This window comes from Lissotriton vulgaris, chromosome 5 (assembly GCF_964263255.1).
Source record: "Lissotriton vulgaris chromosome 5, aLisVul1.2, whole genome shotgun sequence".
Classification (NCBI taxonomy): Eukaryota; Metazoa; Chordata; class Amphibia; order Caudata; family Salamandridae; genus Lissotriton; species Lissotriton vulgaris.
The window spans coordinates 1397404327-1397418450 of NC_141693.1; the positions used below are offsets into that span (position 1 = coordinate 1397404327).

The 14124-nt window shown below is 47.5% G+C and overlaps 1 protein-coding gene across 1 annotated transcript in view; it reads left to right on the forward strand.

Annotated features, from left to right (window-relative positions):
• LOC147712654 (suppressor of tumorigenicity 7 protein homolog) overlaps positions 1 to 14124 on the forward strand; it is a 1198755-nt gene that overhangs the window by 724061 nt on the left and 460570 nt on the right. The window contains exon 13 of the mRNA XM_086923345.1: positions 10699 to 10791. Within this exon, the coding sequence (XP_086779471.1) occupies positions 10699 to 10791 (93 nt within the window). The remainder of the gene's footprint in view (positions 1 to 10698; positions 10792 to 14124) is intronic.

The window sequence follows — 14124 nt, forward strand, 5'->3', positions numbered from 1 at the left end:
GTCTGACAAGTAAATCAAATAACCCAGTCATGGAATCACTAATCAATACATCAATTTAACATAGGGAGCACTTGCACTGTGTCACTGAATAGTAGTGGCACAGCGCCCAAAGCATATAACCAGCAAAAACATATCAAAACAGAAGAGGCAATCCAACAAAATGGAAGGGAGACTCACGCCAATGATGCCAGGTCTAACAAATGTCATACATTCACCCCAGTACAGAGATCTGGGCATAAATCCATAATTTGTGTGCTCACCATGCCATTCCAGTTTGAACCCAGCCATATGCAAATCAGTCTTGACCCTGTGCCCCATGGGAACGGTCCAGCCCGAACTGTCAAGCCAGGTCCTCCCTGAACTGGAAACAAGCATCCGAGGACTGGTTTCGGGCTTTCAGCCAGGATAGCTTGATTATCCAGTATTAGGGGTGTCTTTCATAGATTCACATGCCTGAATCATTCCCCGTCGTCGAGACGGGAGCCTCCGGTAAATAAAAAAGTAATGTCCATAGACATACATAGAGAGAAAGGGTCCAAGGGTCTCCCCTTAGCAGCCTTTCCTTGTCCTTATGTAAAAAGGACCAAACTGACCTAGTCAGCCAATCAGCTCCGACCTCCCTCTAGAACCTTCCTGGGAGGAGCCTCAGTCCCTCAGATTTTCTACCGCACGTTGTGCTAGGGAGTCTCCAGCCTGAGCTCTCCTCAGGATTATTCTAAAAATCAACAAACTCTCTTGGAAGTTTCTCTGAACCTAAAAACTCTTCAAGACTTCCTCAACACACTACCCCTGAAGTAAGTGTGTGTTTATACTGCCTTTTTCATGTCTGACTCGGGGAAGAAAGCCCTGTTCAGGGCCTGCTCTTCCTGCAGCAAGAAAAGGATTCATGTGGATGATAAACACGACCTGTGCCTGTATTGCCTTTACCCGGATCATAATTCGGAAAAATGCGCAATCTGTCGGTCTTTTCCCAAAAAGACCGTGAGAGACAGAGAAGGTCGCCTTCTGATCTGGCTGGACAGGCTTAAGAACAGGGACAATCCAGAGTCCTCTGTGAGCAGCGTTTCCAGAACTTCTGCTGTCTCGAGCAAGAGGCCAAGGGACGCTTCCCCGGGCCACTCAGACACTCCTCCTGCGAAGACTCACAAAAAGTCTTCTGAGGCGAGATCGGCGTCATCCTCAGTGTCGGCGAAGGAAGATAAAACCTTCAAAATGCCTGCTCCGTCCTCCAGACAAAGCCAGAGGACTACTTCAGTAAAAACCACGGTGTCTACCACATCGGCATCGTCGCCCTCAGCTTCAACGACGATGACTACTTCCTCTTCATCTACAGGTAGGCCTGTTTCTTCAATTATTCCCCTGACCATGTCGACCACGAAGACTACACCGTCGACGACGCCGTCAACAGCGACGAGCACATCGTCGTCAAAACCGTCGTTGACGAGAGTGTCGACGAGAGACTCGTCGACGAGACAATCGTCTACGAAGGCACCGTCGATGACGACGACGGCTGCGCAGTCGTCGACGACCAAGATCCCTTCGTCCACCCCTCCGTCGACGAAGACCTCGTCGACGCCCGGCTCGTCGGCGACGAGCCCGTCGACGAAGACACCGTCGACGAAGACACCGTCGACGAAGACACCGTCGACGACGGGCTCGACGACGACACCGTCGACGGGCGATTCGACGACGAACGAAACATGGAAAAAATCAAAGCTGGTGGAGACGCCGTACATGATGCTACCACCGTCGACGGCCCCCTCGACGACTACAAGCTCTACCATTCAGTCTACCAAACAGGGCAAGTCAATAATTACCCCGGAAACGACGTCTCCTAGCAAGGTGGAAAAACAACCACCTCAAGAAATTTTCCAAAGCGAGGAATCCGAGGAGGATGACCATCTGAATCCCGCTACTTCACTCACAGACCTCCACATAAAATGCCAAAGCACTGATGAGGAACAGGACGAATTCACGTATCAGGAACACTCGGTCCAAGCCAGTGTCCACACCGAAGTCACCCCCATGATATGCCTGCCGGCGACCCTGGTGGATGACTTGAAACTTCTTGTGCAAGACTACAAGCAGCGCTTTCCGGAGCCTAGCAAAGGCGGTCAAGCACCTGAGAGTCCCGCACCAGGGGACAAAGAAGATCAGACACCTCCAGTGCATGTTCAGGTGTCCGCACCGGAACGCCCTCATCCTCGCCATCAACCCCACCAGGAAGTTCATCCTCAAGTGGTGGTCTCTTCGGACGAAGAAGAGGAAGAGGAAGAACTGGAGGAAGGAGAGGTCCAGGAGGTTCACTCAGACCACTCGGACCAGGCTGATGAGGACGAATATATTACATCATCCCCAGCTTCACCACAACCACGCCAAGCGGACTCCCCACCGGTGGACATTGCGGGTTTCCACAAACTGGTGGAGAGAGCGGCGAAGAGATTCCACATGGTGGTGGAATCCACGGAAACGGACTGTTTCCTCCACGACTTCAAGGAACAGCCTCAAAAATCTGCAAAAGCTGTTCCAATCATAGACTTTTTGTGGGAACAGGGAAAGAAGCTAATGCTCACTCCTGCTTCTGTGCCAGCGGTGGTCCCACGCCTTGATAAAAAATACAGGGCACCACTCACTGCAGCGGCTTGCCTAAATGGTCACCCCAAACCGGACTCGGTAGTGACGCAGGCGGCCCAGAAAAACTCCCGCAACCCTTCATCACCACTGTCAGCTCCCCCGGACAAAGAGGGCAGGAAACTGGACACGATAGGCAAGCGCTTCACTTCCACATCGGCCATGTCCATCAAGGTGGCCAACTCCATTGCCTTGCTAGGGCGTTACAATCGACAATTATGGGAGGACATTGCCCCTTACATAAAGGAACTACCTGATGACGTCCAGGGTGAGGTGAAAGCGCTCCTCGTGGAGGGTCAATCTTCTGCAGCGGAGCTCATAGACTGTGCTATCGACGCAGCCATGACTGGCTTCCGTCAACTTGCGGGAGCGGCTGTACTGAGACGACAGGGATGGCTCAAAGCCACTTCATTCCGCCAAGAAGTTCAGGCAAAGGTTCTAGACATGCCCTTCGACGGCCAGCACCTGTTTGGAGTACAGGTCGACGAGGCCCTACAGGCCATTAAAAAGGACACAGACACGGCAGGGGCCCTGGGATCTCTACAGTTCAGAAACCAGTCCTTTCGGGGCAACAAGCCCAGGGGTCAATCCTCCTATCGAGGCTCATATCAAAACAGGTCCTCGTCCTCATTCTCGTACAATCAAAAAGGCCAGTACCAAAACAAGCAACAACAGGGCAGACAGTCTTCATTCGGAAGATCGTCCTACAGAGGTAAAAACACCAAGAGGGGCGCTGGCGGCCGCCAGTGACCACCTACTCCAGCCAGTCCGAACACCATCTCCGTCCTTTCAAATTGGAGGAAAGCTGACCCATTTCCTTCACAATTGGCAGTACATCACCACGGACCGGTGGGTTCTTCAAATTATTCGATTTGGCCACTCTCTCGAGTTCACCTCCATCCCTCCCAATACCCCTCCACGCAGACGGACACACAAACATCCACGCCTGCTTCTAAAGGAACTTTCGACAATGCTACAAAAAGGAGCAATCGAAAGGGTTCCGGCATCCTCGAAGGGGAAAGGATTTTACTCCCACTTCTTTCTTGTACAACAAAAAGAAAACAAGTGGAGACCCATCCTGGATCTCCGGGGGCTCAACACCTTCCTACGAAGCCAATCATTCAGGATGGTGACAATTCAGGAAATCCTGGGCATTCTAGAGAAAGGAGATTTTATGGTGTCACTGGATCTCCAGGATGCATACTACCACATCCCTATCCTCAAAACTCACCGGAAGTTCCTAAGATTCGAGGTGGCGGACCGTCACTATCAGTTCAAAGTACTGCCGTTCGGCCTCAAGTCCGCACCGCGCATATTCACGAAATGCCTTGCGCCTGTGGCGGCATTCCTGCGCCAACTGGGCCACCAAGTCTTCCCCTACCTAGACGACTGGCTGGTGAAAGCACCCTCACCTGGGGACGCGGTCACGTCCTCCAACGCCTGCACCAATCTCTTTCAAAATCTGGGATTGACGCTCAATATCAAGAAATCATGCATGGTGCCCGCAACAAAAATTACCTTCCTAGGGGCCATGTTAGACACAAGCTGCACGAAGGCCTTCCCCTCAAAAGAAAGAGCAGACAGGATCTTATCTCTGGCCACGGCTGTGGCAAAGAAAAAGCACCTGAAAGTTCGGACTTACTCCTCCCTCCTGGGGATGATGTCTTCCTGCATACTCCTCATACCGCACTGCAGGCTCAGAATGCGGCCCTTGCAGGAGGCACTCGCGAGCCAATGGACCCAAAGCACTGGCTCATTCGAAGACATCCTTCGGATCACACCGAAGATTTCAAAAGCTCTACAATGGTGGACAAGTCGTCACAATCTGATGGTGGGCTTACCGTTTCTCCTCCCAGCATCACCGCTGGTGATAACAACAGACGCCTCCCTAGAGGGATGGGGCGCGGTGCTCCAGGACCTACAGATCAGCGGCAAATGGGACTCTCAAGAGCAATTGCTCCATATCAACCTCTTGGAGCTGAGAGCAGTGTTTCTGGCTCTACAAGCCTTCCTACCCCGCATCCAGAAATCCCCAGTGCTCTTCAGGACGGACAACACCACGACGATGCACTATTTGAACAAACAAGGGGGAACGCGTTCACTCTCGCTCTCACGCGAATCACAGACGATCTGGAACTGGCTGGTACTACACGACATCCAACTCAAAGCGGAATACGTGCCGGGAAGGGACAATACCATCGCGGACGCCCTGAGCAGGCAAAAATCCCTCTCCCACGAGTGGGAACTATCGGACAGCGCCCTCACTCACATCTTCTCTCTTTGGGGAGTCCCAAACATCGACCTCTTTGCCACCAGGAGGAACGCAAAATGCCCGTGCTACGCAAGTTGGCATCCCCAACCAGGATCACTAGGAAATGCGTTCTCCATCGGATGGTACAGCGTCTTTGCATACGCCTTTCCTCCATTCCCGATGATTCCACGGCTCCTGAGGAAAATGAAAGCGGAACCATGCACCCTGATCCTGATCGCCCCGTCCTGGCCGAGGCAACACTGGTTCTCGGATCTGCTTCGACTATCCATCAAATCACCGATCCGACTGAACCAACACCCAGCCCTACTGACGATGTCCAACGGGCAAGTGCAACACCCGAACCTCCAATCGCTCAAATTATCAGCCTGGCTCCTGAGCACAGAGAATTCGGGGGCCTGAATATCCCACAAGACTGCAGGGATGTGCTAGCCAAAGCAAGAGCGGACAGTACGAACAAGACCTACTGTCTCAAATGGAAGAGGTTCTGCATATGGTGCTCGGAACAGGGCTTACGGCCACTCACCATCACACCAGAACAAATACTACCATACCTCCTGCATTTGGCCCAGTCGGGACTGGCGCATGCGTCCATCAAAGTCCACCTGGCAGCAATCTCGAGGTTCACCAGAACGATCACAGGACCTTCTCTGTGGTCTAGTCGGCTAGTCAAACAATTCCTCAAAGGACTATACAGATCCTTCCCGAGGCCTCGGAAGGTACCCCCCACCTGGCAGCTTAACCTGGTACTCAACCAGCTCATGCGACACCCGTTTGAACCCATTCACAGGGCATCGCTTCAACACCTTTCATGGAAAACTGCACTCTTGCTCGCTCTAACTTCGGCCAGAAGGGTTAGCGAGCTGCAAGCCTTGTCCATTCAAGAACCTTATCTACAATTCAGACATGATAGGGTGATACTGCGACCAAACCCTAAGTTCATTCCAAAGGTACCGTCGGACTTCCATCTCAACGAACCTTTGGTCCTTAGGTCTTTCTTCGCCAACCCTTCCACAGCAGCGGAAAGGTCACTGCATTCTTTGGACCTTATGAGGTGCCTGAAGTTCTACCTGGAGAAGACTAAGGATCTAAGGAAATCCTCACAGCTGTTCGTGGCATACAGCAGGCCAAGAATGGGCCTACCACTCACGAAGCAAAGCATATCCAGATGGATCTCCTCGGCGATTTCCTTCTGCCACGAACAGGCCGGCCGGCCTCTGAATGATCATGTTACCGCTCATTCCACCAGGGCGATGTCCACGTCAGCGGCGCTGTTTGCAGGAGTGCCAATCCTGGACATCTGCAGGGCGGCGACCTGGAAGTCACCGCATACTTTCTCCAGACACTACTGCCTGGACATTGAACTCCAGAAGGATGCGGCAGTGGGCCAGGCGGTGCTTCGCCATCTCTTTCAGTAAGGTGAGCCTTCCTACATCCCGCCTTCCAGGTATGCACATTATTGCTCTGATGATATTATATCTAAGCTGTCTCTTTATTGTATGATATTATATGCATTATCTACTATGACGGCAGAGCAACTCTGTTTTACAAATGTGCTACTGTGATTGCTAGCTACTCTGATTCAGGCATGTGAATCTATGAAAGACACCCCTAATACTGGATAAGAAATGCGTTACTTACCTGTAACAGCAGTTATCCAGTATTGGTGTCTTTCATAGATTCACATGCAACCCTCCCGCCTCCCCGGGAAGGACTCACCTCCCTCTCGGAACTATATTACGCCAAACCTAGCTGGGTGCGTACGAAAATCTGAGGGACTGAGGCTCCTCCCAGGAAGGTTCTAGAGGGAGGTCGGAGCTGATTGGCTGACTAGGTCAGTTTGGTCCTTTTTACATAAGGACAAGGAAAGGCTGCTAAGGGGAGACCCTTGGACCCTTTCTCTCTATGTATGTCTATGGACATTACTTTTTTATTTACCGGAGGCTCCCGTCTCGACGACGGGGAATGATTCAGGCATGTGAATCTATGAAAGACACCAATACTGGATAACTGCTGTTACAGGTAAGTAACGCATTTCTTCCAGTGGCATGGAGAGCACGGGACTCACGTCTGAGTATACCAGTCCCTCTTGGTCCTAGGATGCTTGTTTCCAGTCCAGGGAGGACCTGGCCTGGTAGTTCGGGCTGGATTATTCCCATTGGGCTTAATGTCAAGACTGATTTGCATATGGCTGGGTCCAAACTGGAATGGCATGGGGAGCAAAAAAACGATGGATTTAGGCCCAGATCTCTGTACTGGGGTGAATGTATTACATTGTTCTGCATTCTGACCATCAATTGTTCTTTTTGCATTTGTCACCCCGAGTGGGACGGGCATGCTCAGATGTGAGTCCCATGCTCTCCATGCCAAAACCGGTCCTAGGATGCTTGTTTCAAGTCCAGGGAGGACCTGGCTTGGCAGTTCGGGCTGGACTGTTCCGATTGGGTGCAGGGCCAAGACTGATTTACATAACTGGAATTGCATGGTGTGGCGAGGTAGGAGAATACACAGGGAGACTGGTTGAGATTTGTGCAGGTTTTATTGGTCTTAACACACGCTTTTTATGGGTAATAAGTCTATAATAGGTTAGAGATGGTTCTGAGGCTTTCTCTGGCGTAACGCAATCCCTCGGTGAGGTCCTCACTCTCCTTCTCCACTCCAGGGCGATGTCTCCAGGGGATGCGGCATGAAGAGGATTGGCGAGGAGAGAAAGAAAACGGTTGTGTTTTAATTGGGGTGTTCAATATGTACATTGTAGTAAGGGGCAGGAGTGAGGATTCACACGGTGCTCTGTTTCTTTGTGTGAGGTTATTGTGCGCAGGGTCAGGAAGTGGGGAACTAGGAACCCGACAATTAGAACCAGGGCTTCCTCCCTTTACCCACCCAACCCGTCACACGCTTGCGTACCTGCGAGAGCCACGCTTCTCCTGGGGCGTGACTAGGCAACACACAGGGACGTTGGCCTCCTGGCTCTGGTATCTTCTGTGAACGCTCCACCTCTGCCTCCTGTCCGGTTTCCATCGGTTCTGGTCGGCACTCGAAACGTTCGGCTTCTCCAACCTCTTCGAGATCCAATCGCGCTGTCCTCTGTGTTCTTCCTGGTTTTACCAGCCAATCCCCTTCCTCGTCATCGCGTGGGGCGTTGCTTAGGGCGAACTTCCCCAAGTTAAAGAAACAGTGTTGTTTTTCTTCGTCATCGTGGCTAGGCTGTACATCCGGAACCATCCAGCCGTCCTGCTCCCGAAAAAAGAGAGGGGAGAGAGATGTGATCACGTCACTCTGGTCATCCAGTGAGTCCGTTTCAATCACAGTCTGGCCCCCCTGGTCACATATGTTGAGCAAAAAACGATGGATTTAGACCCAAATCTCTGTACTGGGGTGAATGTATTAAATTTTTCTGCATTCTGTCCCATCAATTGTTCTTTTTGCTTGAACCACTTTGCGTCCCACTGACTCACCCTGCTTCTCAGCCTGGTTACACTCTTCAACTTTATCACATTCTCCACTGGAGTCCTAAAACTCTGAGGAATCCCAAATATTTCCATCCCACGTTTCAGGGTCGCAGTCAATTCCAACCTTCGCAATAGCTAAGCACACTCTCTTCTTATTAACCCTTCCTCTTCTATTCCTATATTTATACTTTGCAAAACGAACTGCAGCTTTTCAGCTACTGTCTAATAGGTTTCCATCTTGTCTAGCAATAATTTATTCTGACAGGTTAACATTGTAGAGGCAGTCTTGGTTTCAACACACTGTTTCTCTAATTTCTCACACTCACTTTGCAGCTGCACATACTTCTCATGCATAATTCTATAAGCATTTAGGAGAATCCAACCCCTTCTTCCTAATGTAGAGAGTTCTTCTCCTTTTTCCACAGGCACTTTTTGCAAACATGCAACCACTTGGCTGGTTCAGCGTCAGCCAAACACGCACTCCAATTCTCACTCAATCCAGCACAATTAGCCCACTCGTGGGCAAGCACCCCAGATGGGGCCGTTTCCCATCCAGGAATCTCTATTGGTATCTGGGAGTCCGCCTTTGATTTTCTAGAAAACATTTCTTCCCCTTAAATCCAACCGTTCAAATCCTGCAGACTACGCCAAGATGTTGTGAATCTGCTTTTCACAAAATGGACACATCCTAACCACAACCCTGCCTTGGACCAAGGCAAAACCCAGCACTTCCCCAAGGCGAGGTAATAACACCAATCCAAATGTATGGAATGTAACATGTATAAATGTATTAATACACTACTTCAACAAAGGCAGGCCAAATGCATTAGTCATGGCAGACTACCAAGTAACAAATGGATAATTGGAATAAACTATCAAAACATGATGCAATATATATGCAGCAATGAATGGAAATGGAATAAAAGAAGAGTGGCAAAGAATACAAAGAAATAAGAAAAAGGTTATGCTTAGCAATACCTCACTGACTGATTAAGCACCATCCTGCCAACCCAAGCTGAGGGGAGTCTGGTTCTGCAGCAGCCTCGACAGGGGTTTAGTCAGGCCACAAATTCCTTAGCCTTCCACAGCAATACGTCTATTCTGTGGTGAACTTCCGTCTGGCCCGCGGAGGACCCTTGCTTTAATACTATTTCTAATGTGAAACGAAGCTTCTAGAAAGCCTCGCCCTTTTCTCATTGGGAAACTGGGCTGGATCGTACCAGTCCGTGTCATGGTCAAGACAGTGGCTGGCCAAGCCTCTGTATTTTGGCTTTGAGGCGTAGTTTGTACATTCCACAGATAATATCCAGTTCACTCTGGTCAGTGAGGTGCAAAAGACAAGTGAGGAGCAAAACAGGCCCTCCCCACTTTGTGAAGCACAGAAAATGGCAACAGTCGAGAAAATGGAGTCAGTTCTGCAAGCGCTGTCATGCGCATAAAAAAGCTTTAAGCAAAGCAAAATTAGTAAGCAAGGTGATCTAAGATCATGTCAAAGCCAATATCAAGCACTGGCGTGAAGCAAGATTAAGTTAAAAAGCAAGATTGACATGAAGCCATGTCAAAGTCAATGGTAAAAGCTCATATCAAAAGGTACTATTCTACATAATTGTTCTCATTAGGCAGGTACGTATATACCTATCATTCTACATTAAGACTTGAATAAAATAACACGCTAAAGTCAGTTTAAGATGGTGATGGTTGATGGTCATCATCAAGTACCCGACCACAAAAGTGGCTCATTCATAACAAGCTCTCCCATTATCCTCTGCCCTGTGCAGTAGTTTGAGGTGGGGGCAGATGATTTTAGGGGCCATAGATAACATAATATTATAGATGGATAAAAAGTGAAGAAGAGTACAGCTTGGATTTCTGCTTTCGTTTATTTGGTGTTACTCAAATCCCTCTGTGAAAAACATCTGCATAATTGACTGTAACCCATCTATAATTCTGTGTTTAAAATATATACATGTGCATTTTTCTATACGCTTTTTCTACACCGTTAAACATCCTGCAGCATCAGTACTTTTAAAAAGATTACCACAACACGAGGTAAAAATATACATAGGTGGCTCACGAGCGATGTAAGCCATGAGTTTCATGTTCATTTGGGGGAAGCAGGTGTTAGAGACTGGGCTGCCTTACGGCTGACAGTTTGGACGGGGTTCCATGCGAGACATGGGTCCGGAGTAGGTTCATGGCATGTTACTTATTGTATCACTCTCATCCAATAACGTTTCACATTCCAGGCCCATTTTAAACCAAAATCTGCCTTCACTTGAACTGGAATGTTGTTAATGGATATAAAATGAAATTGAGATTTTAATGTATGTTTTTTTTCTTTCTCAGCATTTAGGATAATTCCATATCCATTGGAAAAAGGACATCTTTTTTATCCGTACCCCAGCTGTACCGAGACAGCTGACAGAGAACTATTACCATGTAAGTAAAAACATGCATTTTATATTCATATTGCAGAAAGTTTATGAAAGGGTTGGCATGATTATAAACTTTTTATACACCAACAACATGCTGTTCTTTGTTCAGTTATTAAACCTAGGGCATGAGAGGCGCATGTTCCATCACATTGTCTTGGAATTGTTTTGGTGGCTGTGGATGCACTTTGCTGCCTGGGCCGTAAACGAGGTCTTTAGGTTCTAATTTTATTTCCTACTTTCCTACCTAGTCCCCAAAACCATTCCTTGACTACAGCATGCAGCTCCAGGGTGCTGTATGTGAAGGTGCTGTATCTGGGGGGCCTGGGACGCAACTAGTGGGGTTCGGGTGATCAGTGAAATATTCTCAAATCAGTGTAGCCATGCTAAAGCATAGGCCCATTTCCTGATAATATTTTTGTAGACGTAGTCCTTACTTTCTATCCCTCAAGGAACAAAAACCTTTAGATTAACTTTGCTTAGATAATGAACACTTTTCAGGGACAAAAATTACAGCACTGTAAGTTGAATGCATGTGGGCTGCAGGAATCCCACAACTGGTACATAGATGATTTCTTGAGTACGCTCCAAAGAATAAAAAACATTCTCACAGGTTTCAGTTTCTAGGCAGCGACCTCACCCTACCTATATCAGAAAATAATTTTCTGACCAAGAATGGTTGCATTTTTTGCTGAAATTTAAAGTCCTAATGTTTGCAGCATGGTGTCACTGAACATGTTCTGCCTACTTATGCAAAGCTTCCAAGTTCCTTGCATAATATCAATTGCATGGTCTTTTTACTTCATCTTTAACTCTGATAATTTAAACCCGGACCATGCCATTAACGGGTTCTACCATTGCTCTATTGTGAACTGCAATCTAGCATGTTGAAATAAAAATCGTAGAAGGCCGCTGTCCATCTGTAGCTGTATGAGTTAAAGCCAGCAAGGTCCTCTTACAAACTGTAAAATCAAAGATGGAAAGTAAGAGAAACAATGATTCATGAATCGGTCAACTAGCAAAAGAAAATTCGGAAGAGAAGAGACTTATGTTGTAAAAGAGTTTCTGTGAACCAATAGGTATACTGCCAAGATAGGTTTATTCTGCAGCAACAACAGGACTCAACGAACCATCTCTCCCTGGTCAGCGGCAACTGACCAAGCAGCGAAGCTCTACCTCCCTACCCTGTGGGTGGAATACGGACATCGTCATATTCCACGTCAGGCAAAGTTTAAAAACAGATATTCATACCTTCAATATTATGTCTCACGATGTTCTGCACACCACAATATTGTAGAAAATATATTATTTTTCTGTGATATTGTTGAGTCAATATCAAGGTGGACCACACTTTGGCATACAGATCTCTACATCGTAACTTTCATTCTGATCTTCTCTGGCTGGAACCTTTCCACTGCTCATCAGTAACTTTGCTATCACTTATAGCAAAAGGCCTTTCATTAAAAAAAATAGTCTTGGTATGGATAATTTCTAATTCAACATCTCTGGATTCCGTCTCGAGACAGCATATTGTGTTGATTGAGTTTGTTGGACACTGCAGCTCATGTCTGCTCTTGGGGTGAGAAACATTTTGCTCCCTTTTAGTATTGTACTTATCTCACAGCATTTTCAGATATTGTAGCATTTATATCGTGCTTCAGTGTTGTGCCAATATACAGTGCTGTAGGTTTATTCTGGGCAGCAGAGCCTGCCCGAGCCTTGGGCCAATGGTGAGCTGTAACGTGTCCCTGAGAGTTCTAGGTTTCTTGTGTATACTAGGGTACAGTGCTGAGTACATATGTAGTGCTGTATACATGTATCCTCTGCAGTTGAACATTCCCTAGCCTAGGACAAATGGCAGTCTGTGACTTGTTCTGCATTCCTCTGGCTCTCATGTTTACTGAGTGTACAATGGCGTAGACCTAACCTGGGCAGCAGAGTCTTCAACAGATTGTGAGCTTTAACTTGTCCTACAAGGCCTGCCTCTCTAGTGTACCCAAATGTACAGTGCTCTAGTTTTAAGGTGGACTCCAGAGTCCTCCCAGGCTTTGGACAGATGGTGAGCTGACACTTGTCCCGCAGTGCACTGCCTTGATAGTGTGTACCAAGGATTTGGATTTGGATTTTGGAGGGGTATTTATAGAGCGCGGCGTTCGCTCCGGAAGGATACAGTGCGGTGTATTGAGCAGCTCTGTATACCTGTATCCTAAGCAGTATAGCCTTTCTGCAACTTGGATGGATAGCGAGGTGTAACTTGTACAGAGCTGTATCTCTATAGTGTGTTCAAGTGTGCAGTACTTTGTATTGTCCATAGATGTATACCTGTATCTTTGGCAGCGTAGTCTTTCTGAGTCGTGTACAAATGGCGAGCTGTAAATTGTCCTGTAGAGATCTAGATTTATACTGTGTCCAATAGTAAAATGCTGTGTAAATATATATAACTGTAGAGATGTATTTTGGGCTGAAGAGCCTTCGTGAGCCTTAGACAAATGATGACGTGTGACTTCTCCTGCAGAGCTCTAGTTCTATAGTGGACCCTAGTCTACTTTGCTATATATTGTACATCACTATAAACCTATATATTTGGCCTCCGTGCCTTGCATATCACAGAATACGTTACAGGCATGTGCTATACTGGAGGAGTTTTTCAGGATTTGGTCTCTAGGTTCCTCTTTAGAGAGGATAACAAGTTTCAATACAGATTGTGTTCCACTATTCCTATATGTTGCCAGAGCTCACCAGACACATATCCCAAAATCTGTAATGTCACTCATATAAGAAACAACATTCAAATTCAATTTGTCTAAAATGTTTGAGAATAGAAAAGGTGGTTCTTGTAACTGTGAAAAGATAAACCCAATTAATTCCAAATGTCAAATGCTATGTTTTGGGTTCTTGGCTTCTCATCTTGCATTACAATTACAATGGAGTTGAGACGGAGCAATTAAGGAATGGAATAGGATGGAAACACGGAGCCTCCCTCTGAAGAAATTCATATAGGTCCCGGTTTTCCATTGAAGTTGCAGCTACTTGTGCGTAAGTAATCTGGACATTCAGGAAAGACGGGGTTCTCATCCCCAGCTATGCATGATGATATTTTTCAAGATGGGAGATTCACCTTTTGTTTAGACACAATTCCACAGCTCTCCAGAGCTTTCAGCTCCTCTGCCCCAGACATAGCATGGTGATTCCTGCTCTTCAAAACTTCAAAGGAGAGCCCCTCTTGTGAGTGGAGTCTGAGGTATGGCTGCCTCCGTTTGTTTCTCTGGGAAAGGGCATGCCAGGCTTGTCTGTAAGTGTGGGTTTTCTCACCCTCTTCCTCTCCCAGAAGAAGGTTTAA